Genomic DNA, 16,951 nt, shown 5'->3' with positions numbered 1-16,951 from the left:
TTAACAACTCAAACAACTTGTACCACTTTGCTTTTGTTTGTGCGCTCGTTCTTGTAGCACGAAACTTGTTTGGTGGCTGCCTAACTGACTTGGCTTGACTTTGTTAATATGCCCGTAGGCTGACACTGCCGCTGCCGCTGCCACCACAATCATTGACGCTGGGCCCATTGTCGTTAGCGGGATCTCGACTACTCACTCATTTGCTTAGTTAAGATTTGATTGTCGAGTTTAACTGTCGACAAACAAGACACGACAACACGAATGGCACGATATACACACAATTTGCTCTACACCAGCAACAAAAGCGTTTGTGTTTGTACAGTGTGTGCGTATGTGTCAGCGGAGAGAGCGCGGTTGGAGCATCATCAAGCATAAGAAACCAATTGAAATGCAGGCAATGCTCACACACACACACATATGCCTATAAAGATCGAGACTTACCACCGCCACCAACAGCATATGGCAGCTAATAGCTCTTCATGCATATAGGCAACAATGCTAAAGATGGGAAAAAAGCAACAACAGTAACAAGCAGACGTTAGCTGCACGAAAGCAGGGAGAGCCTCGGCAAAAAACTCGAAAATCAACTTGTCTAGTTAGCAAACTTCAGTCTAGTTTCGAACAGTTGACTGCGAAGCGTCGAGTGAATAGGTTGGTTCGTTTGATCCGTTTGGTTATTAGTGCGCTGTAGCGACCATTCCAGAGTCAGTCAGTCGTATATTAAAATTAAGCATCAACAAGAAGACTTCAAGAACACAGAAAAAAAAAGAAATTATATATGTATGTACATATATGTATGTATACATACATTGTATATTGAAAACGGGAGTATAAGAAAAAAATCACTACGAAAATATAATGTATAGACAGACTTAACGGTATAGAAACATATATACATACATAAGTAGACATACATACATGCATATGTACAAACAAGTGCTTGAGTGCGGTGAAATATTGTCGTGTCGTGTTGTGCGCAAGTGGCAACAATAAATAAATGAAGCGGCTAATCAGAGAGTATCTCAAGGAGAATCGTTTGCTAGAGGTTTTGGCGCAGCGTCGTTTGATTCGTGCGACTAACTGATTTGTGATTTGATTGATTTCAATTTTGTGTCGACTGTCGGCTGTCCGTTGACAGTGCTCAACAAACTACAAGCGTGTTTAGATGTCGGCAAATTAGTAGCTGCTTATATATGACTTAGTTGCAACATTGAAAAAAGAAATATTTAATAAAAGAAATTAATTTAAAAAAATAAAAAATAATAAATAAACATAAAACAAGGAAGCGAAACGAAATTGATACAAAAACTACAACAACTACAGTGTTAGAGATATTTTTCAAAATTTAAACCGAACAATATTTCGTGTGTGAAAATTTGTAAAAAATTGCAAAAAAATTTAAGGTTTGCAACGCAACACAAACTACATTTAAGCCGCCGCTACCCATTTATAACGGCGCTAATACGCTTTTGAGAAACTTGTACGCTTAACAGAACATGCTTTGTCCGCTCACCATGCGTCCCGCTAGCCCTGCTGAATCAGAAATCTCCGTCGGTGGCGCACCCAGCCCACTACCACACCACCATACACAACACCAACAACAACACCCGCATCCAACGCTGGCGCATCCGTCGCAACATCGCAGCACAATCGATTTGCTGCAACATCAACAAATCTTAATGCAACAACATGCGGCCGCCGCTGCCGCAGCCGCTGCTGCTGGACTGACGCGTGCAGGCGGAGCTGAAGAGTATTTCCAACCGCTGAAACGCTTACGCATGTCCAGCGAAATGGAGGAAACCGCCATTGGTAATCGCACACCCAGTCCGGTGCAAACGCACGTTGTTGCATTGCCAACAACACCCACTTCGACTGCAACAACAGCGAGCCCGAATACCGCCAATGTCGGCGCCGGGAATGCCGTTAGCACTGCCGTCAAGTCGAATATTGAGGGTGTGAAAAGTTTTTCCATTGCCGATATTTTGGGACATGAGAAACGCGCCACATCCACCTCGCCAACACCGCCGCCACAACCGGCGTCACAACAGCAACAACATGCAGCTGGTACGCCTACACGCCCCTTGCTGAACGCCAGCAGTCTGCTGCAACCACGCGCCGAGCCGCTGGATATGGTGAGTGCAGCGGCGGCGGCAGCCGCTGGCATGCCACATCCAATGCTGCTGCCGGGCGCACAAATTGTGCGTCCCTGGGATCATTTGCTGGGTCCGATGCCGGTGCGTCCGTTCATACCATCGGCGTTGTTACATTATGAGCAGCGCTTGGCGTTGGACTATCATCGACAGCTGCAGGAGCATTTCAATGCTCAGGCGCAGCTGTTGCGCCACATGGGCATGGATATGATACCATCTGAAAGTGGTTCGGAGCGCTCGAGTTCGGCGGCTAGCGATTGTTGTTCACCGGAGATCGCACGTTCTTCCGGTGAACCATCGGCGTCAGCGGGCGCACAATCAATGGTTATGGGTGAACGTGAGCGAGATCGTGATCGGGAACGCATTTCGCACACCTCCACTTCGTCGAATGGTGGTGGTAATAGTTTGGGTGGTGGCGCTGGTGGTTCTAGCGGCGACAATACAGCTACCAATGGTTCGAGCTCAAAATCGAAACCAAATGGTACACCATTGGACGCGCTCTTTCAAATGACCACCAAGGACTTTGATGAATCTCAAGGTGAGTTTTACAAACTTTAAGTTCAAGTAGAATATTTATTAAACTAATTAATTTGAAACCGATAACGGTTCTGAATATGCTGAGTAGCGGCAAACACAGCAAATATTGATCGCAAAAAATATATTCTTAGACAATTGAGTTCTCGAATTATTATTCTAGAGTTGTTGTTGTTGTTGTATTGATGGAGAGGTATCTTCAAGTCGATCGGTTAGTTAGTAAATACCTCCATTAAGTAGTTATATCCACTGAAAATCCGAAAAGTTTTGACCGGCATTTTATTTAGTAGGTTAGGTTTGGTTCGGTGGCTGATCCGATTCGATCGTATTAGTCAGAAAAGCGTCTTGTAACCACCAAAATTTGCTGATGCGTTTAATTTCCATTCCCACATGCTCGGTGAGATATCTTAATGTGTATGCTAACTGGTGTTTAAGTCTTGAGCTCGCAAAGGTGGAACAATCAAGAAGGAAATGTTAAGATTTTTCCACCTCGTCTTCTTCCATATTTGCAGCTTCTGCAGTTGGCTTTTGGCAAGATTATCAACCTTATAGCATTTACGTTGATAGGAAAATTGCCTGTTATAACCCCGACGACTAAGGAGAAACTGGCCTTACTAAGAGCAAAGATCGCCAAGTATTTTTAACCGAAAGGATCTTGTAACAGCTCATGAACCGATGGTAGACCAGCGCTGATCAAGCATCCGTGTAGCCCAGCTATCTAGTAGTATATCACACGAGGAAATGGGAGCATCGACCAGTTCCCATTCAATTAACAACCGGGCCAGGGTGCCTTTACTTGCCAAATCGTTAGCTTTTCTGTTACCTGCGGAGTTTAATTTATTTTAGTAATCAGTAAATCATTTTTAAAATTTTTGGATTACCTTGATCCTATAGCCGATCTCCAGTTGTACCTCCGAAAAGAGGTGAGGAAGATTTGTCTGCGTAATATTAAAAAAAATATATATATAAATTATTGGTGATTATTATAGAAATTTAGGTTTTTGACAAAATGACCGCTTCCCAAAAAAGTCGTTTCTGCAAAGAACATTACATCTCAGGAGTTGCCTAAGCAATTTAAATTATTATCAAAAATCTTCTTCCTTCGAACACTGTCTGACCAATACATATAAAAAGGTCGATATCTTTAGCCGTTTCGGAGAAATTCTTCGCCAAATCTGAAGCCAGCGTTTCGGGAAACATTTTGGAAGCCAATTTCAATAAGTTAAAAGGAAATTAATTATTTTATAAAAAATCCCAGGAAACAAACTAGATTGCAACATAATTCCGACTATATTTAAATTCATAAACGTTTATCGGAAGAAAAGCATAATATTCAATTAAAAATAACAATTATCGAGCTAATTAACTGCTCACTTGAACACAGAATCGAATATAAGAGTACAATGGATAAAACGCTTGGTTTATGCTTCTTTATAGCTCAGCAATACATAAGTTCATTAGATATAGATATTTATATGCATGGGCAAGCAGCGTTGAATTAAGCTAAACTAATGAATTAATGTGACCAGCTTCAGATCAATCGACAGCCATTAACTTCTCTTGCCTAAGCATATGTGTATGTATGTGTGTGTGTGAATTTCAATTATATGTATGCGAATTAAATTAAATGAAACAAATTTATTACCTTATTCATTAATCGCAATTTTGTGTCATTCGTTTTAATTACTAATGGTAATGGTTAATGGTAATTCTAAGAGGGCGCATGAAACACATAAACTTGCAGACAAGTTGTTGCAAGAATACAGTAGATATGTACATATGTATGGTCTTGCTTTAGTTAAGACAATTTGTTATTGATATGTCTGTATGTACACATTTATTTATGTTTTATACATGCGAATCTGAGTGCATTTGTTTAAGCTTATTATGTATTAATGGGAGTATATTTAAAATAACTAAAATTAAAAATTTAATTATATTTATTTTTATTTTTTTTTTGAATCAAAAGTACTCATATCTTTAAATATTAAATAAATGTAGTGAATAGTTGTTTTTTTTAAACATACATGTTTATGTACAGTAAAACTTTCATATAACAACTCTGAAGGGAACTAATATAGACTTCTTTTTATAGAAAGTCGTACTATGGTACTCTTTGAAAAAACTGAGTTTTTATGTATAGTTTTTTTTTTTATAAATGATTTTATTTTCCTTCATTTGGTTCAGGTTTCAGGTTAATAATAATACCTTGCTTCATAAACAAGTTTCTTTTGTGCTTAGAACTGCATCGCACGTCTCAAGAACGTTGAAATTAGAGAGCTTTATATTTATATCTTCCAAAGAAAAATGTTTCTGTTTTGAGAACTAAACTGTTTGTCTATAATGTCGAAAGAAAAAAAATTCTTTTTTGAAAACTAGACTTTTTGTCTAGAATCAAAAATCAATTTTAGTAAATTTCGGTTGGCATCCATGCTTTTTGGTTTTTGCTGTACATTCAGTAATGTCATACACTTGAAGCATCGTGGTTTTTTTGGTTTCCTAATAACAAATAAATGAGCTTCTTTGACCCTTTCAAATTGCAAACAACCATGACATTTGTAGTGATGACATTCTGCTTACTGCTTTTTTAAATTAAATCCATAAATAATTTTCGTAATTTTTTGGTAAGACAACGAAATCAAAATAAGATTTATAATAGCGCGATTTTCATTTTAACATTAATTTGGATTTTACTGTTGTTTTAATTATAATTTTGATTTGGTTTTAATTTTAAATTAATTATAATTTTGATTTTGTTTTGATTTTAATTTTAAATTTAATTTAATTTTTAATTCCAATTTTAAATTTTATTATATAATTGGTTTTATTTTAATTAATTCATTATATGTACATATATGTATATTCTTATTTAATTTAATTTTATTTTACTTTGTTTTATTTTATACAATCTTTCTTAATTAAATTAATTAATTTTTTTTTTTCAAATTAATTTTATTATGTACGACTTTATTTTATTTAACAAAGTTTCTATAAAGAGTTTTAATATATTACGTATTAATATCTTTAATCAATAAATATATACATACATATAACTGGATTAAAGCATACTGAAGATTAATAGAAAATGCAGTGTTCTAGAAAATAATTCGTTTTAATTTAATTTAATTTTAAATTCTTTTTTAATTTTGATATTTGGTTTAATTTTATAGTTTTTTTTATTTTTTTTAACTTTTTTTTGATTCTATTTATATACTTATTACATATATACACCAAACAAAAATATTTTCTTTCCTTTGTGGGCTGCTTTCCAAATAAAACACTTATTTATTTTCCAAATAAAAACTATTCTGAAAGAGAATCCAATTACAATTCGGTTAGTTTGCTTTAATTCCATTATAAAAAAAAAATCGGATTTGCCAATGCTCAATGATAATTTCTCTATGCATATTCATTCACATGAAAATTTTCAAATTTACCTCAAAATTCAATTACCGTAAAGCAATTGTTCTTCAAATTTCAACTGTTGTCATCAATTATCAATTCAATTTTGCAATACCAATAGGAAACAGTTAACTGACGAAATGATTTCAACGCGTATTTTTATTGGCGCACAGCTTCTGTTGTTACTGTTATTGTGTTCTATTGTCAAGCCTGGCGTCGGGTTAATTAGCGGTAATGACTTTCTGAGTGCGCCTATTGTTGTCGCTGATTCGTGCATATGCAAATACACATTTATATGTATGCATGTAAATATGTTTGCGCTTAATTATGGCGTCTCGCAACTTGTAAACTGTCGTTGAAGCACTCGGTGTGTTCTCGAGAAAATGTCATTAAGACTTCATTTCATTTTCATGCGGTTTTCAATATTTACTCAAGAGTCAGTGAAATTTGTTTGTTTCGTAATAATTTCCACTCTCAAGCCTACTTACACACAATTGGCGCTAATTAAGTGCTTAATGTGCTACTCTAAGTCATCGTTTGGCGACGGTGAGTGCTAGTGAAGTGCAGAAGGTTGCTGAGCGGCACTTCAATGCTGGCGATTAGGACAAATTAGTGACTCGACTGCAAGCTAAGACGAAATGAAGCACTTGAGGGTGGAGTTCGACTTCGAGTAGTGAAAAGACATGTTTTTATATATTTTACACTCATACATACATACATACATATGTGTGTACATACATACATTGTATATGTATTTGAGGAATACTTATTAGATTATTATTGGCTTATCAAAATAAATTATAACATTTTAAAGTGATTTACTTACCAATGCGGAATATTTAATTAGTAAAATATATTAATATTATACAAAAATATATAATAATTATTATAAAATTGAATATAATTCCCTATAATTGTAGCTAACTTTTCACTAAAAATCTCACTAAAACATGATGATAGTCGAAAGCTAAATTTGTTTATAAAAACCTATTATTTTCTATACGTGAGATACATATGTAATTGCGCAAACAATTTAGTATATAAAAGTCTTAATACTTACATTTTAGAACAAATAAATCCTAAGAACAAAAAACCTAAAACAATTTATTGATATAATTCGTGAAAAGATGAAGATTAATTTAAGTTAAAAAATAACCTACAAAAAAATAAATTTGTGATCGAAGCAGAAGACAAGATAATTGAAAAGCTTAATTTTCGAAAATTTTTCAAACTCAATTTTTTTAATATTTTCTTGAAAAAATTAAAAAATTTAGCTTTTTTTTTCGTTACGTTATTTTACGAATAAGTACTGCTTCTCTTATGTTTTATTATTAAAAAAAATGAAGTTTTTGAAAATAATTTGTTAAAAATTTGTTTTTTTAAATTTTCGTGAAAAAATTATATACTGTGTTTTTTTTTTTTAATTAAAATGAGAACATTTATGAAATTGTGTTTAAAGTATCCTCAAAAGATCTCAAAAACAGCATAAGCAGCTCAGCAAATATAACAACTCATATTAATTTTTCCAATAACATACAATAGCTTAAATAAAATGTAATTTATGGCTTATTTAAAATTTTTATTTTACAATTTTTACATTTTTTTATTAAATAAAACTTTTAAAGTTCACAAAAAAGGTAAATAAATAATCGAAGATTTATATAATATATACATATATATAATATCCATATAGATATTACGAAGACTTCTTAAACCCTCCTATCGGCCTAAAAATATACTTTACTATATCTATATATGTATTTATATTCTCTAACTATAGTCCTCTAATGAAACTTTCCGATTGTATTTAATGTCAAAGTCCGAATTATTTTGAAGTTATAGCTGCCATAATTCATGCTTTTGCTGTTTAATAAAATAAGAAGAGTTCATTTCATAGAATTTATATTTATTAGGGAAATATAATATCTCCCGTTATTCCCAACTTTTCCAAATTAAAAATTTAAATTTCATAAAAAAAAATTACCGCATACAAGTAGATATATGTATTTGTCTGCAACCTTATTGTACTTAATTGTTTTCTTGGTAATCGCTTAGCACCGCTTAGACACCCGCTCTCCTTTGGAGACACATTGTCTGCGTATTTTGTGCCGTTAGATAGGCATGCCATTAATTAACTTGTTGGATAATTAACAAATGCGCGCAGAATGATTCCAAAGAAAAGAAAAAGATATTTCAGTAGAATTTATCAATTTTCCAGATATACTTATACATATATATGTATGTACATTACACCGCACTTATCGCATATGCCAACTGTCTAACTCTGCTGGTCAAGTGCTGCTTGTAAGCGATTAGAGAAGGTCATAAAATGCAGTGAACATTGTATTTCATAATTTCTACACTCACCAAATTCCACACTGTGTATCAAATATCACTTTCACCAACAGCACGCACAATTTACGGCGAGTAGCGCAGATAATACATGTATGTGTGTGCCAGTATGTGTCTGGTAGGCGTATTATGTGATGTTTGTAAGTTGTCACAAGCCAGCCCGAATGACATTTTCTACCAAAACAAACCAGCCTACAATATTAGAAATTGATTTATGCCTCCACTCGGGGCGGAAAACGATATCAGCGAGGAAAGTGAGTAAAAAGGCAGGCAGCCTCTTGTGGCCAGTATCCTTAATGCGCTGCTTTTTTTTGTGCATCTATGTATGTTTATATGTGTGCGAACAAATTACTACGAACTGTTTAGTGCGCCCACATACAGACATAAATGCACATGTCGCATGTTACATTTTGTAATAGTTTCACTAAAGATAAGTCCACATTACTTAATGATGATTAAGTGTGGCACTCGAGAGATCTTGCTGCTCACCACAACAAAATGAGATGAAATCACTGTCTGAGCAACTCAAGTGGTTAATGGCGCTCATGTTACATTTAAATCATTTCGGGAAAACACGTATTGAAGCATATTGAAATTATTTTGATATTTTTTAATAAGCGTAAGTACATATACATATACTTACATACATATGTACATACATATATGGATATGAATTGGAAAAAGTTTAAAAATTGTTGAGGTAAAAAATTATGAATTTTGAAATAATTTTAATACTCGTATTAAAATTTAAAAATTTATAAAAGTTTCTAATTAAATACTAAATATTTGCCATATAAAAAATTTTAGTTTTATAATTCATAATTTTGAAAAGTTAAAATTTTTTTTTCATCACAAAATCATATTGAAAATTGAAATATTAAAAAGTTTTTAGTAAAAAATAAATATTTGCTAAGTAAAAAAATATTGTTATTGTAGAATTTTGAAAAGGATTTAAAAAACGCAAATATTTTCTAAGTTAAAAAAATTAATTTTTTATCAGAAAATCAAATATTTTACTGTTACAAAATATAAATATTTAAAAATGTATTATTTCACAATTTTGAAAAGTTTTAAGTAAAAAACTTAAATACTTGCCAATTAAAAAAATAGTATTTTTCAGGTAAAAAAAATATTTGTATTTGTGTGCATTCTGAATATTCGTTATTTGGAGGTGTGTTACAAAATTTTTTAAGGACATATGTACACACATATGTATATGAAAAAACTTTCCAAAATTTGCTTTAAAATATTTAATTATCTTCGTAAGATAAGTTTTTATAAAGAACTCAAATGTTTTTAAAAAATGGCTAAAAATTATACAACGACTCTCTGAAGTAATACTCAAGTAGAGCGCAAAAATACCCAGAAACCCATTTAGGCTCAGCTCTCAACATTTTCAGCATATATACCCTACATATGTACATATGTATGTACATATATACACATATACATATGTATATATTCCTATTTTTTCGCATGTGGTGAAGATTTGCATTAGATATCCTAAATAAATAAAAAATTTTATTCATTTATTTAATCGATCCATTGACTGGCATCGTTAATCAAAGTTAAAACTAAAACAACAATAAATTTAGAATAAAAAATAAATCATACTGCCGAAAATCTAATTAAAACGAAATCCACTTAAAAGTCCCAAAACACCCTCTTCCAATTCACAAATAAATACATATAGTCTTCTATGTGAATACATAAATATATATTAATATATATGCAAATATTTGTATAAATACCTGCGTATTCATGCCGCATTAGCAACGAGTACGGCTAATTTGTTATGTGCTATTAACTATTCCAATTTATTTACTCTTTTTGCCTCCATCGATTTTTATTGTTGCTAATGTTTTATTGCTATTTTTTGTTATAAACACACATACACAGCTATATATTTCTGTATGTGTAGGTATTTCGGTGTGGGTTCCATGCCAAACGGTAGCCGAATACATTTTGAAGGTAGCAATAAATTTTCTTTGAAATCAGCCGCGGCAACGGCTGAAAAATAACAGTAGCAACAACAACAACAACACTAACTAAATAACAAGAAAGCAATTGAGCAGTAAAAAAACAATCAAGCAAGAGAGAAAACAAATCAGTAACAACCGCTAATGGCTGGCAACAACGGGCTACTAACCTAACATTCTTAGATTGTGCATAGGTGAATACGTTAACTTAATTAAGCCGGTTCCAGCGTCAGGCCCGATTGATGATCATGCTGCGGCTGTGATGCTACCCATAAGCACTTATAACTATGCATATGTATATATGTATATGTGTGTGTGTGTGTATGTTTGTATGTGCATAGAAATGTATATTTGGTGGGAGCATGCATGCGCCTATGTGAGTGTGTGTGTGTGTGTGTTAATCCATTAATAAATCAGCAGTGACTATAATGAAACCACCGAAATGATTGCGACTTTTAATGATCGGCTACCAGGTTTTGGCAAGCTTTTATTACTGAACTGCTTATTTACTGTAGTTGTTGTTATTTTTTGCTTTGGTAGATTGTGCGACTGACAGCTTTGCGTGGGTGGCAATTTTAAGGAATAAAGTTCACGTAAATTAACTGCAAAATAGAACGAGTTTATAACAACATTTCACTGTTTCGCTTATGTAATTTATCATTTCGATATACATTTGGTATATACAGACATATACATATACACAAATTAATATATGCATATGTATGTGTTAAAGGTATTTAATTGCTGTGTACATTTAAAAATTACTTAACTTTATAAACATTTATTTAAATTTTGTTTGTTTTTGTATGTCCGTCCGTCTGTATATATGCAAACGAGGCCCTCAGTTTTTGAGTTGTCGATATGAAATTTTGCACGCACCCTTTACTCCCTAAGAAGCTGTTCATTTGTCGGGACCACAGATATCGGACCCCTATATACATACATATGTATGTATGTACATATATAGTTGCCATACAAACAGAGCGATAAAACTCAGGATAAAAATCTTTTTATACCCTCTTCAGCTATTATAGATTCGGTGCAACTGAAATGAATTTTTTTCTTGCTTATTTTTTTTAAGTCTTTTTTATTTTATTTGTGAACAACGATAAGTTACCTTTGCATTAATTCAGCACTCTTTCGCTCTTCTCTCCAAAGCAAAAAAAAAAGTCCAAAAAAACTCACTATATCCAACGCACTAATGAAATGTCAAAATATCATTTTGTCAAATATATGTACACACTTTGTAATTCTTTGCTTAGCATAAATTTGAAGCCGTTCATTAATCAAAGCTCATTTAAGGCTTTCTTCATCGCTGTCGGCGGCTCAAGAGGAAATAGTGAAATAAAATGAGAAAACTTGTAGTTATAATTAGTATTTACAAAGACATATGCACATAGCTATATACATTTATACATACATACATACATACATACATACGTACACACATACATACATACATACATGCTATACATATACTACATATGTATATTATCAAAGAGGCGGTACGCTTTAATGAACTTGACATACGGGAATTAAATTCATGAATTATTATTTATACGAGGATTCGGACCATAATAACAAAAAATTAACAAAAAACATAAATACATATACCTATTTTTATATGAAACTAGTTCTGGAAGTAGCTTTAACTTAAAATATTTTATCTTATAATAAAACTACATGTTTATATATGTTTTAAAAATTATACATTTTTAGGGCTGCCATATTTCTTAAATAATTTCTAGAATAAGCTAAATAGTCTAAAAAATTCATTAGAGTATTCAATTATATTTTTCATGATATTTTTTAATATTTTTTCTGCGCACTTCTGGTATTTTTTATAAAAAGTGCAATTGAAAGCCTCAACTAATTTTTTTTTTATTTGTACTTAAATATATTTTTTTATCATTATTTATAGTAAAACTTTTCTGGTTTCTCGACGAAAAACTGTGGCAAGTAATTTTCACAGGCTTCTTGTGAAGCCAACTCTACTCCATTAAGAGAGTTCTGCGAAACAAATGGTAGTCCGATGGTGCGAGGTCAGGACTATATGGTGGATGCATCAAAACTTCCCAGCCAAACTGTCCCAGTTTTTGGCGAGTCATCAAATATGTATTTTGTCCAGCGTTGTCCTGATTGAAAACGAAGCCCTTTCCGTTCATCAGTTCTGACCGTTTTTTTCGAATGCTTGCTTCAATCTCATCCGTTGTTGACAGTAAAATGTAGAATCACTCGTTCGACCAGACTGGAGCAGCTCAAAGTGGATGGATCCTTTCCAATCCCACCAAACACGCAGCATAAGCTTTCGACCATGATCTTTTTTGCACATTATTGTTATATTTGATCCACTTTTCGTCTCCTGTTATTATTCGCTTCAGAAATGTTCCGATTTCATTTCGTTTCAGCAATGAATCGCATATGTAAATTCGGTCCATTCAATTTTTCATAAACAATTCATGTGGTACCCAAATATCGAGCTTCTTTTTGTAGCCAACCGTTTTTAAATGGTTCAAAACCGTTTGATGATGAATGTTAAGTTCCTTAGCGATATCATGGCTGCTTATGTGACGGTCCTGGTCAATCTTTTCCATAATTTCATCGACTTTTTCAACGAAAGGCCGAGCAGATCGAGGTGCATCTTTCACATCGAAATCGAGCGAACCATTGTCGTGCTACACGAACTGATACACCATCGTCTCCGTAAACTTCACAAATTTCATTGGTGGCTTGCGTGGCATTATTCTCTTTTTATACAAAAATTTCAAAAAATAAAGAGAATTTCTTCATTATTTTCACTCATTTTTGAACAGCTGTAACTTTTTTTCAACTTCCCCGAATTTAATTTTTCTTAACTTACTCTAATTGTTTTTCCGAAATTTATGTACCACCCTTATAAACATACATATATGTATTTATGCATGTGCTCTCCGTTCATTTTCGCCATTGCGAATTTACCGCTATGCAGTAGCATTATAAAATCAGGTGTAATTAAAAATGATTTGGCCAGTTCGGCAGCGCTAAAGACAGCTGTGAGTTAAGCAAACTCCATCTTTTGCATGAACCAAGCAAATCACTTTAAAAACTGTAATTTACTGCTCAACAACAAATTGATAAATTGGCATTTAGACATTGCGACACGTCAGTTGCGATCAAAACAAATTATGCAAAATAAAAGGCGTTTATAAAATTTTAATTAATTTATATACACACACACACAAAATATATATACACATATGTATGTTACAAACATATGGGGAGCGTGTGGTCCAAGCTAATGGCAATTAGTGCTTTTCAATTGACCACTTATAGAATGTAAATATGGCTTGTTCACACTTCATTCTTATGAGGTTAGAGATTACAAACAAATTATAAATGTAAATGCATTCATAGAGACATACATATTTACAAATATGCATAGAAACAATCAATATTAATTCAATTCTTTTTTCTTCCAGATAAATCCCACTTGGACATATTTTCGAACCGCCCACAGCCGAAGAAGAAACGCAAATCGCGCACCGCTTTCACAAATCATCAAATATTCGAGTTGGAGAAACGTTTTCTATATCAAAAGTACCTGTCACCAGCCGATCGTGATGAGATCGCCGCCGCGTTGGGTCTCTCAAACGCGCAAGTGATCACTTGGTTCCAGAATCGACGCGCAAAGCAAAAGCGCGATATTGAAGAGTTGAAGAAGGATTTCGATAGCGTCAAAGTATTTTCAGCGCACAAGTCCTTTCTGGAGAATGTCAACGATCTTAGCATATTGAAGAAGAAACCCATGCACGAGGCGGATGCAATGGTGGGTTTGGCCGCGGCGGCCGCAGCCGGTATGGTGCCGGTTTCCTCAGCCGCCGCGGCTGCTGCTGCGGCACAAGCCGCGCTAAATTCACAAAAATGAAGTAATCGGCGCATTGTTGCGCCATAAATACATTTTTTATACAAACAACTGCAAGAGAGGAAGAGAACAGCAAGAAAAACAAAAATGGAGAATCGTCAAATGTTATGTGGATGCTTAAAAGTGGAGAGGCGCGTGTGGCGGCGGGGGTGATGCATGCAGCAGCAGATATGTGAAATTATTGAAATCTTTCTTCTTACTAATAGACGCTGCACAGCCACTTAAAGACCGCTGTCAGGCAGTGTGCGCCTCGGTCGGGAATTAACAAGCACCGACCCACCAACAGCAGCACCGTTTGCTGCGGCATATGAGTAAAGCATTGCGTAGCGTTTAACATTTTATCATTCCTTGCTTTTTGTTCACCACATCACCACATGGCAGCGTTTAATCCACACAACTTTACGACTTCTACATACAAAACGTTCAACATTGCGCCTAATAAGCACCGAAGTTCTCGAAAGCGCCTCGTTCATGGCGCACGCGGCCGATCGTGCCCTTTGATCGTCGTCTCATAGCGCCAACATACATATGGACGAGCATGTATGAGCATATAGAACTATACATCGAGAGCCGTCAAGGGCTCAATGCGGAGCCTGGCTTGCATGTTGGCAACAAGCCAAAGTGAAACTAATGAAAGAAAATCTCAAACGCAATTTTAAATAGATAAAGCTTTAAAGCAAAACATTTTATGGCAAATTAAGTATGGCGAAAAAATAAAGTATTGAGGAAAAAAAGTTTTTAATAAAATTGAGATTTTAAAAACACTGAAAATTTCAGCACTTTTCTTATTTGGTTTTGCTTTAATTTTTTGTTTTAAATGGTGGCAATTTTTATCAGTAGCGCCTTTAGAGCAGCCTTTGGAGCAGCGTTTCTTAATCGTGATCTCCTTCTCCTAAGCGATTTTGATTTAGTCCAGAAAGGTGTCTTGTGCTCATCTGCACAAGTTAACGGCCGTTTTTTATTTTATTTGTCTACGAGATATTCTCAACCTCAGGTATTGGCATAAATCTTCAAGCGCTGGAGAATCTTAAGTCATCATGTCGAAATGTCGTAACTGACTTAGTTAACACATTTTCATAAAGATCTATAAATTTTTTGTAAATTTTTTCCTTGTTCATTGTTGTAGACCATACGGTTTTGGTCCACATATAAGGATAGAAAAATGAAATGATTATAAAATATTTGTTTGATTGGAGTTTAAGAAAAAGCTTATCCTCTAAATGCAACACGAACCGAAGTTACTTTGTTGGAAAGAAAACCTAAACGAAAGAGCACACGATTTAATAGCTACCTCTAATCTATATTTGAAGACGTATATATGGAGTTTTATTTACGAAGAGTTTGAGGCTAGTTAGAGGCCATGGAATCCATTTTCTTGTTATAAAGAGACTTTTTTTAGCCCAAGGAATAGAAACTTCGGATCCCGATGAAAGGAAACCTCATAACTAGATTAAAAGCTTTGTCGACCCGTGAAAATTCAGCTCAACCGCCACGAAACATGTAGTAGTGAATTCAGGAAAATCACTTTGCCGTTGATATATGCCTAAACTATAGGTTAATCTAGTAGGCCAATAAGCCACACACAGACTAGTTTGGTCATTTGCGCCTGACGCGAATTTTAACAGATTCATATTGTGGGGACTCTCTATGCTTACAGCGAAGTCTTGCCAATTCGGGACAAGTGCACAAGAGCTGTTCCATTGTTTCCCTGGTGCCCTGCTTTAAGTATTTTCTGCAGTCTTCACGATCAGCAAGCCCCTTCTCGCGGGCGTCTGTCGCCATCAGATAGGTCTAAACGATAAAGTAAATTTAATTGTAATAACATATGAGGAGGTTGCAATTTTACCAACATTTCAAGAGTCAGATATAAATTTTAAGAGAACTTGTAAAAATCTGAAATTTCATCAATCCTTAGCGTGTACTTATAATGAATTTGATATAGATTTGATATCTTTGGAAGCAACCAATTTTAGTAAGTACCATTTGCTAATAAAAGCTTGGACAGAGCAAACAACAAATGGATTTTCTAACTCCACGTTTTCAATGCTACCAGGACTAAGGCCTATAACTACAGTAGCACTACTTGAAAGTCGTTGCAGATTAAAAATAATTTTACAATAATAACAACAGGTTACTAACACCAAATGTTTGCAGCTATATTTACTAATGGGTGACCCAAGTAGAGTTATTTTTTCAATAGCCTGTTTTGACAAATCACGCGTTAGACGTGTCAAGATGTCGTGTTATTTTCATTCAGTATTGTTTGGCACTTCACCATGGAAAGACTTTCGCCTGAACAACGTTTACAAATCGTTCAAATTTTGAATGAAAATTCACTTGTTCTGTGTTTCGCGCACTTTACTCAAAATACAATTTATGGTCAACATAATCGTTGCCTACTTACTTTCCATACTATTCGCAATATCATCGTCCATCTTGAGAACATTGTTGCCTTAGAAAATAACATATATCATTATTTTGGATAATATTGAAAGTTGTCCGAATAGAACATTCCGATCGTTCAGTTTGTACACAGTGAAGAAAATTTATAGCAGATTACTGAGAATGTACACCAAGAATATACCGTGGAGAGTCATACATGCATTTGATTCCGATCGTTCGTCGTTATGCTG

The 16,951-nt window shown here is 34.1% G+C and overlaps 1 protein-coding gene across 1 annotated transcript; it reads left to right on the top strand.

Annotated features, from left to right (window-relative positions):
* The first annotated feature begins 241 nt into the window (after positions 1-241).
* On the top strand, positions 242-15,089 carry LOC126767752 (homeobox protein HMX3-like). The gene is made up of 2 exons (XM_050485353.1): positions 242-2,688; positions 13,876-15,089. The coding sequence occupies exons 1-2, from the start codon at positions 1,497-1,499 to the stop codon at positions 14,319-14,321; spliced, it is 1,638 nt and encodes a 545-aa protein (XP_050341310.1). The 5' UTR covers positions 242-1,496; the 3' UTR covers positions 14,322-15,089.
* The last annotated feature ends 1,862 nt before the right edge of the window (positions 15,090-16,951 follow it).

This window comes from Bactrocera neohumeralis, chromosome 2 (genome assembly GCF_024586455.1).
Source record: "Bactrocera neohumeralis isolate Rockhampton chromosome 2, APGP_CSIRO_Bneo_wtdbg2-racon-allhic-juicebox.fasta_v2, whole genome shotgun sequence".
NCBI classification, from domain to species: Eukaryota; Metazoa; Arthropoda; class Insecta; order Diptera; family Tephritidae; genus Bactrocera; species Bactrocera neohumeralis.
This window is presented reverse-complemented; position numbering and strand designations above follow the sequence as displayed.